Source organism: Solea solea, chromosome 19 (assembly GCF_958295425.1).
Source record: "Solea solea chromosome 19, fSolSol10.1, whole genome shotgun sequence".
NCBI lineage: Eukaryota > Metazoa > Chordata > Actinopteri > Pleuronectiformes > Soleidae > Solea > Solea solea.
In genome coordinates, this window is record NC_081152.1 from 23,471,614 (window position 1) to 23,492,347 (window position 20,734).

The following is a 20,734-nucleotide window of genomic DNA, read 5'->3' on the forward strand; positions in this document are numbered from 1 at the left end:
AAGCAGTACTACGATCGACATGTGAAAGGAGTGACTCTGTTGCCAGGTGATCGTGTACTAGGGCAAAAGAGGAGGCCCAGGAAAATTGAGATCTTACTGGGAAGACACTGTGTACCAAATCAAGGAGCAACTGAACAGTGGTCCAATGTACAAAGTGTGTCCAGAAAGAGGAGAAGGCAGAACTCGTACCCTGCATCGTAACCTGTTGCACCTGGTAAATGATTTACCTTCTGACTTATCTGTACCATCTGAACCTGCAAAGAGGAGAAACTTGTCTTCATCACTACCTAACGAGAGATGAAGAAGAGACAGAGGGTTAAACAGTCAACATCACAATGAACTGGCTGCAAACAGTGACTTATCAGACTCAGATGAGGAGGGGGACACTGGATACTGGCTCCGACTACCGGTAAGGAGAGAACCCATCAGTGGACTGCCAAGACCCACTCAAAAGCCAGAGAGAGACTTGGCTCACTCCCTCCTGCAAGAGACCTTGCTTGCTGTGTCAGAAGACCCTACTGTAGAACTTTCTAGCAGGCAAAGCTATTTGTCTTTCATTCTATTTGTCTGTTCATTGTTGTAACTGGCATCAAAGCACCGTTGCCTTTAAAGTGCCTTTAAGGTGCATCGTCAAAGCCATGTTTTGTTATATATTGCCTTCGTATGCGCCTTTGTAAAGCTATCTATCATTAGAACCTGTACGACTTGTCGGTTTTACAACCTAACTGACTGTCTAACTGACTGTCTAACTGATGTCTAACTGACTGTCTAACTGACTGTCTAACTGATGTCTAACTGACCGTCTAACTGACTTCAAACTAACTTCAACTTAACTTAACTGTTGCTTAACTGTGTATGTGGAATAAACTTTCAGAAAGACAGTCGAGTTGTGCCCGCCGTACTTGTTCTGGTTACCCTTTCCAGAAGGGAGCATTGGGCTGGAAAGACCAGCCAGCAGAAATCTGGACAGTTGTAAAACCGTTGTCGGCGCCGTATCAGTGGAGGTACGGACTGCCGAGCGGAGGACGACGATCGTGAGGTACCAGGACGCTGGTGACGTGGATCAGTCGTGAATCACTCAACGGAAAAGCCGGAGCAAAGAGCTATCGGGGCCGTTGAAGGATTAAAGGAAGTGCCGCAGCCGAGGGAAAGGCTGTGAAGATTGCACAAGGAATACAAATGCAAAGCTCTTCTGGGCAGAGAGCCTCACAGACTGTGACATTGTAACGTCGACAGCTTGGGGCGTGGACATTCATGTGCCATTAGTGGACGTGTCGTTTGCAAAGAACTGAATCCTTTGAACGAGTCATTGGCAACGAACCAGAGAGTCGACTCCAATCAATTCCAATTCCGGAGTGAGTCAGGAGTTCAAAGAAGAAAAATGGCAGATGACAAGCCAGATCTGGAAAGCCTACAGCGGAGGCGATCAAATGCACAGCGGAGCCTAACGGCGCGTATAAACCGCCTTAATTTCAAAGCTGGTCGTCTTGGCACAGGAAAATTGTCGCAAGAGTTGGCAGGGTTGGAAAACGACTATGATATTTTCGTCGATGCCTGCAGTGAATATATCGAAGACCTGGAACAGATAGACTCAACGGACGACAACTGTGAGTTAAGAGACACTCTGACAAAGAGGGACGCCATTGGGCAAAGGTACCATGAGACAATGGAAATGTTGTGGTTTAAGGATGCTGAGCCGGTAATAAGCACCTTCGTAGCACGGTTCAATTCAGCTTTCGACCAGGCCGAGGAACTCGGCAGGAAAAGTGCACTACAGTGGTACCAGCAAGAGGCCAGAAGGCAGGGACTGGATCAGGAACTCCACGAACTCAGAGACCACGTCATAGACAGTCAGACTGTGCTGGGAGCCATCCAGCGAGACAGTTACGGGTTTCAAACATTCTTTGCAAATAGGGTCAGGGAGATCCAGAAGGCTGGGCCCGTAACTGATTGGTGGTGGATCCCAGGTGAAGTCAACGTCGCTGATCTCGTCACGAGAGGGTGTTCACCCAAGCGACTAGACGAAAACTCCGCGTGGCAGAAGGGTCCCAAGTTCCTGTCTAGTCCAGTGAAAGATTGGCCTATGGAATCTGCAGCAAAAGTGGCGGCTGATGCTACAGAGACTCTGAGAACTTCAGAGAGTGGCTGGAGGCGGGGAAAGCGTTGGCAGATGAGTTGGAAGCAAAAAAAGTTAGATTTTTCAAATATTTTTCTCTATCATTGTACTACACACCTGAAAAGGATATGTGTGCCCCAGTAAAGGCAAATATATCTTTATTTCTTTACGTTTAGCCATCAAAGAAAAGGAAACAGAAGGCGACTGGAGGCTCCAATGTTTCCTGGAGGACAAGGGACCCTAATGGGTACATTGTACCAAAAAACATCCCGAAGAATCGATCTGGTCAGCAAAATATTATAGTTATTATTATAAGTTGATGCTGTGGGTCAGAAGTAATGTTTCTTACATCATTGTTTGCAGTCAATCCCACTCGCTCATTGGAGGTGCCAGAAGTTGAGGCATCGCGGATGGATGAAATTCCTCAAGAGGTCCCAAATCTTGGTATGCATATTGAAATCTGACAGCTCAAATAAAGTCAACCTTAATCTTTGAATTTGGAAAATGTCAAGTATGTATAGGCATCTGAACATTTTATGTACTGTAGCAGCCATGTATATGATGCATTTGCTGTGGCAAAGCCATATAGACTTTTTTTATCTTTATTAAGAAATGATGACTGTCTTTGACTTTTTTTTGTACTTTGTCAATGTAGATCAACATCTGCAAACACTGAGGGACCTGCTGAGTTCGGTCACCGTCCCTGCATCAGTGGAGGTGGAGGGGACAACCAGCATGTCTGTGTGGACCAGAGCTCTTGAATTGTATGCTTGCTGCAGAAAGCGTGCCCCAGCATTGCTGTCATCAGTGCAAAACCGTGAATGCCGTGGTCAGGTGCTTGGACTGTGTTCCTTCAGGAGCTCAGTTTCTCTGCGCAGGATGTGACTCAATGGTCCACAAAAAACTTGTATTTCATGACAGAGAAGTCATGATTGATAATTTTTACAAACACATTCCTCCCACATCATCAGTGAAGATGGATGAAAGAGGTCATTATGAACTGGTTGAACAAGGTGTGTTCAAATAATGCTGTTTTTTGTTCTTATGTAACCATAAAATGCTCTACATATACAGTGGTATAATATGAGCTATGTCTTAAATTTTCTTTTAACTGTTTTAAGTGTTTTATTATTTGACTACAGGTATTAATTTCTGAAATTTTCATTACTGCAGTATGTCTGCTGCCGATTCCTCCCCCAACACAAATCTGCTCCTGTGGCCGAGACCAAGACTATACCATCATGCCAGGAAAGCAGACTGTCTTGGTTACTATCAATGGTATGTTGTCTTTTCCTTCTACTGCTTGTATCCCATCATAGGACGATAATGGCTCACTATTATCACTTTGTCCTCTTTGTACAGATACCTGTGAAACAGTATATGTATTTTTGTTTTCAGGTCCATACAACCTTTGTCTGCCTGCTGTGTGTTGCCCACATTGCTCCTGCAAGTGGACCCCAGGGATCAGTGACCTGATTAGTAGCCGATACTGGCCAGCAACAGCAAGCTGCCAAATGCTCTTCAAATTTGATGTCCTTACATCATTTGAACAGATGAAGTTGGCCAGCCCAGCTACATCCCAAAAAGCATTTATCCGAATGCTTGAACATCGGGCCCATCGCACAGGACGGGTAAGAACTCTTGTCATTTAAAATTTTGATTTCCAAACTGCAAAGTTTTCAATTAACCAAAGTAATATCGTCCTTGTTTTCAGGATGGCAGTACATGTGGTGATACGTTCCACAGGGTGTATTGCGAATTTGCATTCTGCAATTGGAAGAAAGAGCATCTGTGCCTGGTTGAGCCCTTCAAGTGCCCCGCATGCACACCAGACATGCTTGCCATATCTGCAGATGGTAACAGAAAACACTACCGCTTCAAGAAATCCAAAGGGTCAGTGGACTCATTTTTTATATATATGTATATATATATATATATATATATATATATCTTCTATGGTTAATTTCCACAGGTGACATAAATACTGTAATAAAACAAAGTAATTCTTCTAATTTAACAGGACAGATCAACTATCTCTATTTGATGGCCTGTTCATTGCACAAGATGCCAAAGTGTCTGCCTTTGTTGATGTGATAAGAAGCCAAATGACGATTGTAAGGTGTTATCCAACCACCTACCCCTTCTTTATTTTTTTTACTTGTCTCCAGGCCACATTTAACAGATTGTGTCTCCTTTCAGAGGACAGGTCATGATGTCTGTGGGCCAGCAACATTTACAGCAGGGCGAGAAACCTCACAGAAGTCAAGGGCCAAGGTGGATGAGGAGGGCCTGGAAATTGCTGTTTGCAGACATGGAATCTTGCTACAAGGCTTAAATCACTACCGTGGTGAAATATATGCCTACCCATTGTTCCTGCAGAAGGAGCTGGCTGACACTGCAAACATAAACTTCTTTTGTATGGATCTCACTTGCAGGTACTCCTAACCCTTGCCAAGTCATACCCGAGGTTTTTACTGGTACACTATATTAATTTGTTATAGTTAGGCACAACAGGCCTAAAATCATACCTTTGAGACATTATGGCTGTAGGAAGTTGATATGGCTTATGTTGTATCACCTCCATGTTCAGCAGATGTAAGTTGTTATTATTATTATTATTATTATTATTATTATTATCATTAGCATTCATTTTGCTACATATTGTTCTTTGGTTGGTCACAGAGATTTTACTGGTGACTTCCCCGATTTGTCACCTTATCACTGTCTGCACCCCAAACACTTAAGTGGCTTTCTCATTACAGGTATTGGCCATATTTGGAGAAGATGGCAGAGAAGTTTCCTGAGCTCCAACCACTAACAGTGATGAAGCCTTCTCTCTGTGATGCATGCCAAGGCTCACGCTGGCAAATGTGAGGTACAGTGTGCAAGTTAAAAGTTTGTGGAAGATTGACGAAGATTGATCACATAAGTGAAATAACTAAAAGTGTAACCAAGTTACGGCATTGTCAAAGTTCCTGTAAGGCCAGAGATATATTTATTTTAACTAGTGTTCATGAGCACACATAGCTGCTTCATGTGCGTAGTCTTATTTTGGACAGTTGTTTTGCAGGTCCTCAGAAATTAACGAGTTGCTGTTAATTGCTGTCTAAGCACACCCATGCTTAAAAGGGAAGTAAATCTCTGGCCTGTTAAAATTCACTACTATGAAACATGTGAGAACGTTCACTCCACATATTAATAAGATATATTTGGGGTGTAGGCAATAAAGTAAATACAGGAAGTTTATAGCTAGTGCATGTATTTGTATTGTTTTCGAGCAGGTGAGATGGGGTGGCAGAAACCAGAGTGGTGCTGGAAATACTGTTGGTGAGGAGGTGGAGCAGGTAAACAGCTAGATATAAGACACTGGCAAAGCGATTTCTCAAAGTAAGAAGAGTACACTGTATTTTAACATTTACATTTGTCATTTCATGGTGAAATGGATGATAAATGGACTGCATTTATATAGCACAGCAATCTAGTGTTTGCAACCACTCAAAATGCTTTACAAAGCTAGTCAACATTCACCTCATTCATGCATTCATACACAGGTGATTGAGGCTACTGTACCACCTGCTCATCAGAAATCATTCACATTACACAGCAAAAAGGGGTTCAGTATCTTTCCCAGGGATACTTTGAAATTGTAGACTGGAAAATATTAAGCATTTTTCAACAGCAGATAGATAATTGAATAACAATTATTCTCACATTGTATTTTTTCTTCTGAAAACATTATAAATAGACTACACAGAGAGCAGAAATCGAAGCAGCAAATCTTCAGCGTCTCCAGCACGACCTCGGTATCACTCTGGATGACACAGAACAGTGGGTTGAAGATGTGAAGCAGTGGGCAGCCACTGGTAAGTAACATGATCAGGTGTGTCGGTTTTAGTACTGTTATTCATTTGGCTACATTTGGTTTCCAGCTCTGCTTGTTTCTGTTTTTCAAGAGAAACGTGGTGCTCATAGTAGTCGGGAAGAGCTCCAGAGAGAGATCGATGAGATCATCTATTCCCTCAGAAGGAAGAAGCATGATCTCTATCGACAAAATAGTATTTAGTTTTGCATCACTCAACAACTAATACTTTTTTGTTGTTCTAACTAATAATACTTTTTTAACCTAACAGACAGCAATCAAACAAGACACCGGAAACGGAGGAGACTGGGTGACCATAAAAAGAAACTCGATGAGAAGATCATCCAGTACAACACTGTCGCTGCCAATGAAGACAAAATTGACACAGAAGCAGCATCCAGTCTCTCTGAAGTGATTCTGCCTTGGGAAGCGCAAGGAGATGGTAAGTTAAGTGTTGGCATTTGTGTGCTTTAGAAAATAGCTGTTTATATTGGTTTAACATACAGTGCAAAGTAAATAGAAAAACTTAGCAGTAGTATGATAACAGCAGCAGCAAATTGGCCAATATTGATTCGAAACCATATCAGCATGAATCATACATGCTTTTATTACTGTTTTTTTGTAGTATGGAATGTAAGAAATGGCTTGATCAAGTGATATTACTCTAACGGAGAACAATAGTCAGCAACAGTAGGTTTGAGAAAAACTGACCCATTTATTAATAACCAATGGGTTGCATACATTCTAACCTTAAAAATAAGATTATTCTTCTATTGATTTATATTGGAGATTTTAGATGCAGGTCGATGCAATCCGATACTCTTTTTTTTTTTGCTGATATTGGACTGATAACAATACTGAATTGAGCAGAGGCATGCAGTTTTTTTTAACTTTTTCAATGTAGTATTTGCATTATAATAGTTAGGGATGGTATCATTAGGTTTTCATAACTGCCCTTACTGCTCTACTCGTATGTGAGAATGAGTGTGAGAGCTGAAACTTATGCTTCGGTCAAACCACTACGGACATATATCCCTAGAATTGTGATCTACATAATGATCAACACTGTGAGGATTATGGTGGAACATGTGCAAAAGTTTTGATTCTGTCACATCTGTTCTCTTTTCCAAAATAGTGGTGAGCCTACGTACGAAGCGGCAACTTTTTGACCAGGTCATGCTGGTCAGGCGCATGGAAGAGGAGAAACCGCTTATTGTGAAGGAGATGATCCAGCATCATCAGTGCCTGAGAAAGGCAATTGACAAACTAGGCAACCTCCTTCATCACACTGAGGAAAACATCAAAAATCATAGTATGTTATACAAATATTCTATTTGTTAAAGATGAGCATTCCCAGTGACTGACTTTTTTTTTTTTATCAAATCTGAAAGCCCTTCTAATAAGTCCAGCTTGCTGTTTGTTTTTTACACAAAAACACAGCGTCAGAGTTTGGCATTCAAACTGCATTACATGTTTCCAACTTGTTTGCCTAATTTTAAATTCCATTCTTCTTCAATTTTCACTCTAGCTACTCCTACGGATATGACAGAGGCCGGATACAGAGGACTGCACTGCTGTCTTTTACAGAAGAAAGATGCTCTAAAAAAGAAACTGAGTGCAGTCACCAGCACCTATGTCCTTGTAGACACAGACCCCGGTTCCTTTGACATGCTGGATGAAGACATGGAGGACTGTGAAGAGGACGACAGCAGTTCAGAACTTTCAGATGGAGAGGGAGAGATGTAGTTCGGCTGCATTTATTTATTGCACACACAGAAAAGCGGTGGGGGGGGGGGATTCGGCTATCAGCCGCCACAAGTAAATGAATGTATGGATGGGGAATACTGCGGTGGATGCGACACATAAACAACTGCGCCGAAAGAACCGGACCACTGACTTACCGGCTCAGCGGGAAATCTCCTGGTACTCCCGATGGCCAGTTCGCCCCTGATATGAACACTTATTCTTTTCCTTTCGGCTGCTCCCTTCAGGGGTCGCCACAGCGAATCAACCTCCTCCATCTCACCCTGTTCTCTGTGTCCATCTCTCTCACACCAACTAACTTCATGTCCTCTTTCACTGCATCCATAAAACCTTCTCTTTGGTCTTCCTCTAGACCTCCTGCCTGGCAGTTCCAACCCCAGCACCCTTCTACCAATATACTCACTATCCCTCCTCTGTACATGACCAAACCATCGCTGGTCTCACCACTGTCTTGTATATCTTTCCTTTCTTTTTTTTCTTTTTTTTTTAAACCTGGCCTGTCCAGTACCCAGGACATGTAATATGATTGACTGCATGCCTTTTGGTGTCGGACAGATTTGATATGTGCAGGACGAGTCTGGGATACTCGGAACTGCAGTATTTTTATTTATTTGTTTTATGATTATGTGTTGCGGGCAGCCGGACCGGACAGGGGGACAGGGAGTGGACTGACAAGGGGATGGGGAGTGAGCGGGGAGGAGGAAGGGAGGGGGAGTGAGAGAGAGAGAGAGAGCGAGAGAGAGAGGGAGAAAAAAGAAGAGAGAAAGAGATCGAGAGGGAGAGAGAGTGAGAGAGAGAGAGAGAGAGCAAGGTGGACAACAGTATAATACATGGGTTAGTACCATTAAATTGAAATTATATAAAGTAGACAGAACATACCTGATAAGACAGAACCTAGACAACTTAAGGGTGACATTAGTGTGTTAGTAACAGGTTAATAACATTAAACAGTTGAAATTATTTAGCGTATACAGAACATACTTTCAGATACAGTTTATATAGTAATTGTTAACGACCACATCAAGAGAGTATGTCCGGGCTTACAACAGTTATATCAGTTAAATTTAATTTATCTTAGCGTGTTAGTGTATGTGTGCGTGTGTGTGTGTGTGTGTGTGTGTGTGTGTGATCGTGCATATCAGTGTATATGTGCAGGGGTTGTCATTAGGTGTGATTGGAATCTGGGTGGGTGACCGTGCCAATGTCCGGCCCGTCCCCAGCGACGGGCCGAAAATCATCCAGGCGCCTAAGGCGCCCAGTAGCCATACAGGGCAGGAGAGGCCCACAGCCACCACCCCCAGGATAGCAACGCATCCATCCCGCAGGGGGCCAGTCGGAGGAATGCGGGGGGAAAGCCCCCCCCACCCAAGGTCGACCCGAGGGGGCCGACGGCGACAAGACCACGGACAGATGCCGAACCACCCCACACCCAGGCAGGCCGCAGAGGCCCAGGGTCCCCGCACCCAGAGCCCGCCAGCGCCCAAGGGCAGGGCCAGCCCACCACCGGGGGGAGCAGAGCCCCCCCGGACCGCCCACCAGGGAGGCACGGTCAGATACCCACCACTGCCACCCCCACCGCCCCCCAGAAGCCGACCGCACGCCCCCCAGCCCAGGGAGGGACAGGCGGAGGCCCACGTAGGGCCACCAGCCAAGGGGGCCCCCAGAGACGGAAGAGAGGCAGACTCCCGAGCCGGTCCAGACCCCCCAGGTAGAGGCAGGGCCAGTGGTCCAAGGACCCGCCGCTCCCAACCCCGCGGTGCCCCGGAGAGGGGTCCCCCAACATCCAGGAGCATCTGCGCCCGCCGACGACCCCCGCCGGGTAGGCAGACTGCCGCCCACCACAGCACCTTCAGGGAGGTGCGTCATGATGAGCCACAACCATGCCTCCCGGACACCCCCCAGACCGAGCGCAGGGGATCCGATCCCCCACGTCCAGCGACGCCTCATGGCCACCACTGCTGCCCTCACCCAGACCGCCAGTCCCAACACGGCCAGGGGGTGAGCAGGAATCGAGCGCTCAGGAGTGCACCCACGACCACCCCCCCCACCCCAGCCCACCGGTGAGTGATTTGGAGGTGTGTGCGTGTGTGTGGTGTGTGATACGATGTATGTTGGTATCTGGGGTGTAGTTAAAATGGCGGAGGGAAATGTGGCACGGGCGTCCTGCTGTTGGCAGACAGTGGAGCCGTCGACGTGTCTCTCGCCCACCAGGCCCTAATGTCTAACATGCGATAAAATTAGGGGAAGAGTGGCAGATCATCGGGGGAACGGAGAGCGGCCCCATCATGTGATGGTCCCACCCCCCGACCCCCCATCAGCTCAGCCACACACCCCCCGGTGCCCTAGATGTGTGTGTTTAGATGTATCATCTGCGGTGGGGGGGGGGCGTAGGGGGTGGGCAAGAGTGCCCCCCCAAGTAGGTTGTGTATATCTTTCCTTTCACTCTGGCTGATACTCTTTTATCACACATTACCCCTGACACTTTTCTCCACCCATTCCAACCAGCTTGAACACGTTTCTTCACCTCTTTTCCACAATCTCCACTGCTCTGGACTGTTGACCCTGTTCTGTCTTGCTGCGACTAACCTTCATTCCTCTCCTTTCTAGAGCATATCTCCACCTCTCGAGCTTTTCCTCCACCTGGTCTCTGCTCTCACCACAGATCACAATGTCATCTGCAAACATCATAGTCCATGGATATTCCTGTCTAACCTCATCTGTCAGTCTGTCCATCACCACCGCAAACAAGAAGGGACTCAGAGCCGAACCCTGATGTAGTCCCACCTCCACCTTGAACTTCTCTGTCACACCTACAGCACACCTCACTGCTGTCTCACAGTTGGCATACATGTCCTGCACCAGTCTAACATACTTCTCTGCCACTCCTGACGCCCCTGATATGAACACACCTGGACATATATGGTTTATGCTGTCATCCTTGAATTTGTCTGGAGGAGAGGTTCAAAATTATTGTATTTCCTATGCTGAAATGTGTAAACAAAATGTGACATCTGGAATAAAAAATCAGTTTAATCCATATTGACTGTGTCTTGTCTACCTGTTTAATTTAAAAACGTCACAAGTTTGAGTTATTTGCACATTACAAAGGAAAATTATGCTCATAAGCGCCATATTGTACAGGCGAATTGGCCACGAAATCGATCCAAACTACATGGAGAAGAATGGGGACAGGCGCCTCCGTTACTTCTGTTGTCTCATTGCGTCCTTGCAGTATGTTCACAAGCGGCAACGTTTAGTTAATAAACGTTTATTATTAATCAATCTGATGGATTGACTTGTATGGGGAGTCTAGGTAGGAAGCCACATTATATCTGAACAAACTTTAAACTACATTTGTTGTTACTCCACAACAACAAAAGTAGATCCAAGTACGATCCCCAGAAGTTCTGTTTTCAAACGTTGCGGAATCAGTTCTGCCTTTGAACACACCCCCTTTAGTCGGTGAAACAGAGCGACGGGAATAAGTGCTAAAATAGCGCTATTAAATGTTTATCTTTATGTTTTTATATCAACACATTTCTTAAAATACAAACATATATGATATGGTTTGACTTTCTATGTTTAAAAATGAGTGTATAGATCATTTCTAAACCCTACCTAATCCTAACCCGGAAGTATGCTTGAAGAACTACAATTTGTACAGGATCGCAATATGGAGACTTGTGGCGCACTGTAAGTTTTGTAGTTCTAAAGTGTTTTCCCTATTATGTGACAAGAGTTAAAGGACTCTTGGAGGCTCTCCAGACCTTTTTGAGGGTGGAGAACACATATTTTTGGTCAAAGTTGAGATTCATTATTATTTAGATGGTTAAATTGTGTTTTTTCCGGGTTTTGACCCTACACAGTGGCGCCCCCTGTTGAATTACCATCGGTTATGCTAGCAGAGGTCAAGAGCTTTCCAAAACTGTTGACCCCATGTTTGTAACTCATTTTGTTCCTGTCCTGTAAGCCTTCATAAGTGTCTCATTTTCAAGGTTCAAAGGTCACTCCTGAGGAGCAGGAACATCACACAGTTTTTGTTCTGATATATGTTACTCCATAGATCGAGACCTTTCCAATGACATATTCACTGTTGTCCTACGACAAAGTTGAATTTTCATCCTTGCCCCAAGCCAGCCCCTTTCAGATGTAGTTTATAACACCCTTTTCAGGGCCAACTTGGATAAAATTAGAAAAACATGTTTTCACAGGTATTTACTGGCCAAATGTGTTTAAGATATTGATGACTGATCTATGCACAATCATACTTCTCATTTTGGACCTGTTTGCGCCAATTTTCTCCCCATTATAAACATAATGTTCTATATAAATAGGGTTTTGACTTATCAGTGTTCGAAGGTCAACATTTCAAAGCAGGAGACATTTACAAGTTTCATACTGACTTTTGTTACTCCCCAGGTCAAGACCTTTCGATTTATGTATTTCATTTAGTCCTACAACAATTATTTGATTTTCACATTTCATGGTCACAGCCTTGCCCAGGCTAAGACTCAAAGAGCCATTTGGAGGCTCAGTGTATGAAGTCTGAAATCAAGGTTTCAAGGTCGATATTTTGTTTATGTATAAGAAGGAACACAGACAGCAACTAGTACATGTTACTTCAAAAGATTTTATTAAATATCTATCCAGATGTGAACATTGAGGAACTGTACTTCATAGACCAGTCACATAAAATCATTTACTTCTCCTTCTTTGACTTCACTTTCTCACCGCCATCGTGGACTGCTCCCAGTGCTCTGACTCAGTGACTCTCTGCTCTCCAGAGCATGAACTCGAGTAATTTAGACGTATAGACAAGAAACTGCAACAAAAGTATCTCATCATGGTAGTATCGATCCAACACCAATACTTCCCTTTGTATTGATACTATCAATATTTAGATTTATATGCCAGCCCTAGAGCTGATGCTTGTCAGAAGTACATGAAATAATAATAATGATAATAATAATAATAATACATTTAATTTAATTTAATTTAAACGCGCCTTTCAGGTCACTCAAGGACACTTTACAAACAGAATAAATCAAAATCACACAACTAAGGTATAAGAAACACATGAAATCAACACAATGGAATAGGAAAAGGGATGATAAAGGCAGGGAGGTTAGAGGGAGTAAGCAGTCTGGAACAAGTGAGTTTTTAGTCTTGATTTGAAGATGGGGAGAGAGTCACAGTTACGTAGGTGAGATGGTAGGGTGTTCCAGAGCTGGGGAGCAGAGCGACTGAAGGCTCTGACCTCCATAGTGCTGAGGCGGGCAGGGGTCACAGCGAGGTGGATGGAGGAGGAGAATCTGAGGGAATAAGTGGGATGATGACATGCAGGAGGTCAGACAGGTAGAGAGGAGCGAGGTTATGGATGGTCATGTATGTGTACAGGAGGAGTTTGTAGTTGATACGGTGTTTCACAGGGAGCCAGTGGAGGTGCTGGAGGATAGGGGTGATGTGGTGATATGTGGGGGTCTTTGTGATGATACTTGCGGACCAGTTGTATTTAATGGAATGCATGAATGAAATGAAATGCATCAACAACAATAACACAATGACAAACAGTGTTGGAGAGTAAAACAATATATTTGGCATTACTTAATACAATTTTTACACCTTCCCTAGACTGGAAACAATTTAGCTAAACCAACTGGTGACAACTTTGGTGAAAACACAATTTTGGTCAAGTTTGAAGGTTGTCTTTGGCCTCCCAGGAGTTTTTCCACTTTGCTCCACTGCAAGACAGACAGAGAGATGGCAAAAAGTATTACTTTCACATTGAAACATCTGAAATATGTACCATGCTGACATTGCACTACTTTGAGATATGGAGTCATTAGCTATGTATGCATTCCATGTTATTATCATCAAAATACCCAGGCATTACAAAAGTTCAGTTTAAGCCCCAGTTAAAGATGTAACTGGGTAACTCACGAAGTTGCTAAAGTGTGATAAAGGTGCATTGCAATGTATTTATATAGTAAAAGACATGTATTGCAAAGCTACTAATATAAGTTAAATGTTTATTTTGAGCTAATGATTAATGTTCCCATTACTTTGATGTTATTGTGACATTGATGCCAAGAAATATTTATATAAGATCCAAGCCTGGATCTGAAGTTTTAATGGCGTTTTGAGATGTTATTATGTAAAAAGGACTACACTGTTTATCTGATTTAATGTAAACATACTTTGATATGAACTGAAAATTTGCTTTCAATCATCAGAGATATACAGTATATAGGCCAAAACTCTTTTTGAGTCTTGGTGACCACGCAAGGTGCTTTGCAAAGCAAGTGCCCATTTGCCCCATTCACAGTGCCTGAGGCTACCATCTATCAGAATATCCATTCATCCACACTCACACACTGATGGCTATGCCATCGGGACCAATTGGATTTGGAATAGGGCATTTTCTATTTTACTTTAAATCCAATACACTACACTGCCCAAAGTATGTGACATCTTTGGGGAATGCTTGACGATAAGACTTTGTAATCAAACTGAAGTTGATAAAAATGTTTATATTTTGTTAGTTCCCCCTAACCCAATCACCATCAGTACACTATACTTCAGATAACATACATACCATCCAGAGCAAGGTTGCCACTGCACCAACACCTCAACACAGCCCTTAACAAGACAAAAAGACACAAGGTAAAATTAGTAAAATTGTCTTTCAAAAAATTAACAGCAAATACAACCTGAAGTCCAAGTGGTATCAAATAATAAAGTGCAATGTCGCTAAAGACTGTCACTCTCTTTTAAACAAAACACCTTGGTTTATTTCTGTGCAGACAATTACAGTGTATGTTTCCGAAGAGTTATTTTCATCATCAGTAATTTCTTATGCTTCTTGAAACAAACCTCTCTGACTCTTTGTTTAAGTATTTTTTTGTAGGGGAAAACACTTGACCCTTGATGAACGGGGCACCCTGAAATGAATGAAACAATGGAAACATTTGTTAACAGAAATCTTCTCAATATTACCATGAGGAAAATGTTCAGAGTAATTCTAAACACTTCTCATAACAAAAATGACTGGTAACTGTTTTCTGAACAGGACATTTTTCAATGATGTCACAGTAATATGACATCGAAGGAGGACATTTTGGAGATGAGGAAATTTGCCCAATTTCATGGGCAAATTTCATGATGGTATGATTTTTGAAGTCTTTCAATAATACTCACATGTTGATGCTGAGGGACTCATTGATTATTGTTTTTCATGATTATTATTCTATATTTTGCACAAAAAATATATAGTTCAGACAAATCTGAGGTGCATTTTCCTCGATAACCTTTTTAATGGCTGCTAAACCAGAATCAAGAGCATTCTGCACGACAAAGATTGTAACACTGGAAAATACTAATTTGATTTCACATCTGACCACTACTAAACTACAACATAAACAATACTACATAATTTTGTCCCTTGTTGAGCCATCATACAGTGAAAGCATCCTTAAAACGTATGAAATTTTTTGTCTACACAGCCATTGGCTATTTCAGCTACACTACAGTCATGTTACAGAGGGATGTTTTATGGATACTATGAACATGAGGAACGATCACAGCAACCAACAATTCTTTGCATGTAAATATGAACATGTGAGTATTAAGCTTAGAAATATTGTGAGGCTATCCTAATTGTACCTACATTGCTCCTTTATTTTACCCCAAAAGAACTATGCTGGGGTACTATATGATCATTCAATAACTTGCTTTAAAAATGAACTTGCATTTTGAAATCATTTTCAGATAGTAGAGATAGTGCCTGATGAAATTACATTGAGGCAGGCCCTGCTCCTTCATCTGAGAAAAGGCTAGAATGAGCCTGATCTAACTGAAACTGATTGACAAAGTAAATTAAAACACAGTTCGGATTCAGAGAAAAACAAACATACCACTAATGTCTGGATTCCTTCTTTTTTTTTTCGGCTGGGAGCTGGACACTAGTGGGGTAAGAGAGGTGGACACGGTAGGAGAACAAGGGGTGGACACAGGAGGAGAACAGGGGGTGGACACAGGAGGAAAACAGGGGGTGGACACAGGAGGACAACAGGGGGTGGACACAGGAGGAGAACAAGGGGTGGACATTGGTGCAGCAACGGAGGTGGAAACAGGAGGAGAACAGGGGGAGGACAACAGGGGGTGGACACAGGAGGAGAACAAGGGGTGGACATTGGTGCAGCAACGGAGGTGGACACAGGAGGAGAACAGGGGGAGGACACAGGAGGAAAACAAGGGGTGGACATTGGTGGAGCAACAGAAGTGGACACAGGCGGAGAAAAGGGGGTGGACACAGGAGGAGAACAGGGGGTGGACACAGGAGGAAAACAAGGGGGGGACATTGGTGGAGCAACAGAAGTGGACACAGGAGGAGAACAGGGGGTGGACACAGGAGGAGAACAAGGGGTGGACATTGGTGCAGCAACGGAGGTGGACACAGGAGGAGAACAGGGGGTGGACACAGGAGGAGCCGAGGACCTGCTTGTAGTAGGAACCTCACTGCTCTGTGCTGGAGTCTCCTCCGCCCTGGTTGCCACAGTCACTGTTGGGAAGAACAAACTGTGTTGTGAATATTGAAAGTAGTTGCAAACCAAACATACACTTATCAAAGACTTCATCTATTGAATCTGCACAAAGAAATAAGTGATGTGAAATATATTAAAAAAACAGTATACACCATATACAGTAACAATTCACATTATAAGCTCATATCTTCATAGATAATCAATGGAATGCAGAGTTTTTAACTGTAACTGAGTAATCTGAGTAATCAAACTCTTAAACCTTTTTTGTTTTTTTGTTTATCTTCATTAAAGTCTACCATCCATGAATTGTTAGTTGCTGTTTCTAAACACACCATTCAAAGTTGGCACCTCTTAAAAAAGAGAGAAAAAAGAATGAGAGATAGCTAGAGTTATTGAAAATTTGTTGTTTCATTTTAATCATATTCTTACTCACACCCTATTGTGCACAGTCTGCAAATCTTCACTAGGGATGTTCAGGAAAATGCCTCACAAGAACAATAAATTATTTAGATTTAGTTGTATATAATAAACAGTGAACATTGGGCCTCGGCAGAGATCTGCACTCACCAAGTGCAAATCTAATGGGGGCTTAGTCCCCGGAGTTGTACTGCTTTCTCCCTCTGTTTAAGCTTTATGTAGCTACAGAAAAATAACAAAATTATTGGCTGAGATACATGTAACTGCAGGACCAGAGAAGGTGGAGATTGATACGACAGACAGACAGAATGTGTCAATTGTTTTGTTTGCTTTTTGTGGTTTTTAAATCGAAACGACAGTCGGCAAGTCTTAAAAGCCCCCTTTAGTCACTTTATCCTGGTCCATATTTTAACACCAGTGTTAGCACTTAATCATTAATCTATCTACAAAACAAGACAGCAGTCATCTTCTGTATTATTTGACTGTGGATTCGTTTAAAATATTGCGGTATGAGAGTATAGGAACATGCTGTTAAATGGACATCTGCAGGCAACACATTGTACACATTGTAACTTCTTTGCTTTTTGCTTTGATGCCAATTCCGCCAACATCGCCTTGCTGTTACAAGTCTTTTGACTAACATACACATATTATACGTATTACACTAAAATGTGACTTTTGCTACTTTGTTACTGCTGCTGTGCAGAATAGTTTCACAATCAGTTTATGAATGCATGGTGTCTGACTAAATATTGATAAAACAGGAGGTAGCAATACCAGTAACAAACTCCTGCTGCAAACCTACCAGAGGGCAAAGGAGAGATGCACAAAGTGCATGATGTAGTTTGTGAGAGTGCCGAGTAAAAGATACCTACTAGGATATCATGAACACTATGTTACCCTTAACTATTTTCAGTTGCTCTATTTTTCACCAAAGATGTAGTCCCTTAGATATCTCTTAACATGAATGTATGAGAATGATTCAGAGTGATGGAAACATTGTATCTTAAGTGCTCCTAGGCACCACAACCTAAATTCATGTCCTTTGTCTTGGGATCTTATCTGAGGACAGATAAGATTACCTGTACGTGCATGTGATTAGAGCACAAAACTGTTTGCTGTGGAAAAACATGTCACTACCATTGAAAGAGAAATTTTTACCACTATGGGATAAATCGAGAGTAAATATTCAATCAATCTGTGGGGACACAGTGAAAGACTAAATATTAACTCTACAATAACTAACTTGCTATAAACAAATGTATGTCATTTTTTCTTTTTAAATTCATCCTGAATTCATTATGGATTGGGTGTAAATATGACATATTACCATTAAGAAGACTTTCATAGATCCTCTTTATTGTGGCAAGGGCATCTTTAGCGTCCTCCGTGTCAATTTGCCATGGACAGAAGCACTCCGCCACAAAGCCGCCTGTGGTTCTCTTGGCAAGGAGGAGGACTGGATGTCGCTCTAAGAGCTCCCATTTGTGGAGCTTGGACAAAGTTTAAACAAAATTTTAATACCAAAAAATTAGAAACATATCAAGTCAGAATAATGCTGAAAATGTATGAATTGTGCTTTGGTTGAAAGCTTTACGTTGAGAGTCAGAGTGAAGTAACAATTTCTGAGTAGCAATGTCAATAATGCCTAAGCAAAAAACAAAACACACATTTAAGTGCTATTCAAATTCAATGAAGGACAAGGGAAAGATGCCTCTGTGTATCCATGCATGTGAAAGCACTGATACAAATGCAAACTACATCAGAATCAGAAACTATTGGATGTGGACATGGAACAACCTCACAGTTACATTACATGTTCTTTTTATTATCTGCGTTTTTGGGTCAACTAGATTGCTTTCCAGTTATTGCAGATACAACAGTATTTTTTATTCTTTCCCAAGTACTTACTGCTTTGAATTTTTTGTTTTTGTTTGCATAGTCAACTGTGGTCAAATCTGTGAGGTGTGTTACTTTGCATACAAAAACTATTTCTGATTTTCTTTGTCTGAAAATGATCTGATAATGATTCATTTCATATTATTGAGTGTTATTAAGTCACTCGATAAATATGTCCCCTCTCTGTACTCTCTCACTGTTGACTCTACATATTCTTTGGAAAAAGAGAGTCCTTTTTACTCACAGATCATGTAATAACACTGCAACTAAGCTATCTCTTTACACCACCTTTTTTTTATTTAAAATTAGCAGAATACCACCTCAATATGTGATTTTAGATGGTGGTGGAATCAAAACAGGTGATGCCGGGCTCAAAGAGACATGGGGCAGAGTGGGAACAGAAGCCCAACTACTCACAGGTGCAGTTCTTGGCACCACTTAACAAGGGATTCTGCTCCTCTGCTCCCCCCATTTACCAATTGTACTGTTTATACAGAATAAGGGTGCAATAGTCCCGCTTTGAACAAGCTGTGAAAAAGAGGCTTGTGCTTGGTACTTTTTATGTTGATTCAGTTGAAATACAAAACCATAGCATTAAACAAACAACAAAACGGGGGGCTGAGGTGCCTAAAACCAAATCAAAGTTGAAAGCACTTCTTTAGTGTGCACACTAAGGAATGCATAACTGAAAATCTCCTAATTTGATTAAAGAAATAGTGTTTTATTAATACAGGTTGTGAAAATCGGTTAATTTGATGCTCTTCATTCACTGAAGGACAATGAAGGACAAACAAGGATAAATGTTAGAATGCTGAAACGGTGAGTGAACTAACAGCAATAGAGCAATGGGTTTGTCAAGATCAGAGATTCTTTACTTAGTACTCTATGACAACAATCTGGAAGAAAAACAATCTTACCAATAAATTTGTTGCATCATGAACTTTGTTGATGCTGCAGTTTTTTTTTTTGCCGCTCTTTCCAGTCCTGCGAGATCTTCTCCTTCTGTCTCTCCAGCCTGTCTTTATATGGCTGCTTGCCACCACAGTGCTGGCAGGTCTTGCTGGCCACCCCAATAAGCCTTTTGCATATCACACAATCCTTTTGTGTAGGCATCTGGGGAAAGAACCACAAATAAGTATAAGAACAGCACAGGCTGTGTTATCAGTGGATAAGAATTTCTTTTTATCACTCATACATTGTTGACAGAGTTCAGGGTCCTTTAACTTATAAAATCTTGTCAACACAGTAGCCAACATATTGGTTTTCAAAGTGCTATACTAATCAGGATCAAATTAGTTTTATCAAGTGGTCAAAAAGTATGGTCACAATATTTTCATAGACAGTATCTAGAATCTGTCTAGTGTTAACTGTTGCACAAACTTGGATTTATTGCTTTTGGAAAGGTTTTTCATCCCTACTTAAGTAATGACATATTTTACAGCATGCATATACAGGTTTTGGACAGGATGATGGATATTTACAGATATTGTAAAGAAAACAATTATTTTACAGACAGAGTCAAACTTTTAAATTATCTAATGACAACTCTGACCTGTCAGAGGGCCTCAAGTTCTCAGGGACCATGCCTGATTTCAGGTATAGGGGAGTTTTAAACTAATGTATTACTTAACTACTTCAATACACGCTTTCTCTACAGAACAATAGATACGTATGATAAGTATGTAGAGTATGATAATAACATTTGAAAATCGGCTTACAGACAAAAATGCACGCCTGTCTTATCCGTCTGTTCTTTTCCATTCCTGGATTCCAGCCAATCTGTTCATGTCCTGACATTGGTTAAGCACTTATAATATTATTATATAATATTATCCCCTGTATTAATTCTAGATACCATACTAGATGGCGAAACAACATCAAAACGCGCTAGCTAACGCTGTTTTCGGGTTAATATTAGCACTTATAATGTTAATATTATCCCCTGTATTAATTCAAGATACCATACTAGATGGCGAAACAACATTAAAACGAAACAACATCAAAACGCGCTAGCTAACGCTGTTTTCGGGTTAATATTAGCACTTATAATGTTAATATTATCCCCAGTATTAAAGGTGACATAGACCGGAAGCTCCAATTAACGCTGCGTTTGTGTGTGTATCTGCGTCATTACCT

General features: G+C 41.9%; 2 protein-coding genes across 2 annotated transcripts; both read left to right on the forward strand.

Moving 5' to 3' along the window:
• The first annotated feature begins 537 nt into the window (after positions 1–537).
• LOC131446412 (uncharacterized) lies at positions 538–4,548 on the forward strand. Its single transcript, XM_058617611.1, has 9 exons — positions 538–2,190; positions 2,293–2,401; positions 2,480–2,560; positions 2,772–3,129; positions 3,290–3,394; positions 3,515–3,747; positions 3,831–4,009; positions 4,137–4,230; positions 4,316–4,548. Exons 1-4 carry the CDS (start codon positions 1,382–1,384, stop codon positions 2,790–2,792), a joined length of 1,020 nt encoding a protein of 339 aa, XP_058473594.1. The 5' UTR covers positions 538–1,381; the 3' UTR covers positions 2,793–3,129; positions 3,290–3,394; positions 3,515–3,747; positions 3,831–4,009; positions 4,137–4,230; positions 4,316–4,548.
• A 3,218-nt stretch (positions 4,549–7,766) lies between these two features.
• Positions 7,767–10,778, forward strand: LOC131446411 (basic salivary proline-rich protein 4-like). The gene is made up of 2 exons (XM_058617610.1): positions 7,767–9,799; positions 10,347–10,778. Exons 1-2 carry the CDS (start codon positions 8,829–8,831, stop codon positions 10,510–10,512), a joined length of 1,137 nt encoding a protein of 378 aa, XP_058473593.1. The 5' UTR covers positions 7,767–8,828; the 3' UTR covers positions 10,513–10,778.
• The last annotated feature ends 9,956 nt before the right edge of the window (positions 10,779–20,734 follow it).

Coding starts and splice junctions, on each gene's coding strand:
- LOC131446412 (XM_058617611.1), top strand. CDS start 1,382: ATGGCAGATGACAAGCCAGATCTGGAAAGCCTACAGCGGAGGCGATCA. Junction 2,191..2,292: donor ATGAGTTGGAAGCAAAAAAA/GTTAGATTTTTC, acceptor CTTTACGTTTAG/CCATCAAAGAAAAGGAAACA. Junction 2,402..2,479: donor CATCCCGAAGAATCGATCTG/GTCAGCAAAATA, acceptor CATTGTTTGCAG/TCAATCCCACTCGCTCATTG.
- LOC131446411 (XM_058617610.1), top strand. CDS start 8,829: ATGTGTGCGTGTGTGTGTGTGTGTGTGTGTGTGTGTGTGATCGTGCAT. Junction 9,800..10,346: donor CCCCCCACCCCAGCCCACCG/GTGAGTGATTTG, acceptor TCTCCTTTCTAG/AGCATATCTCCACCTCTCGA.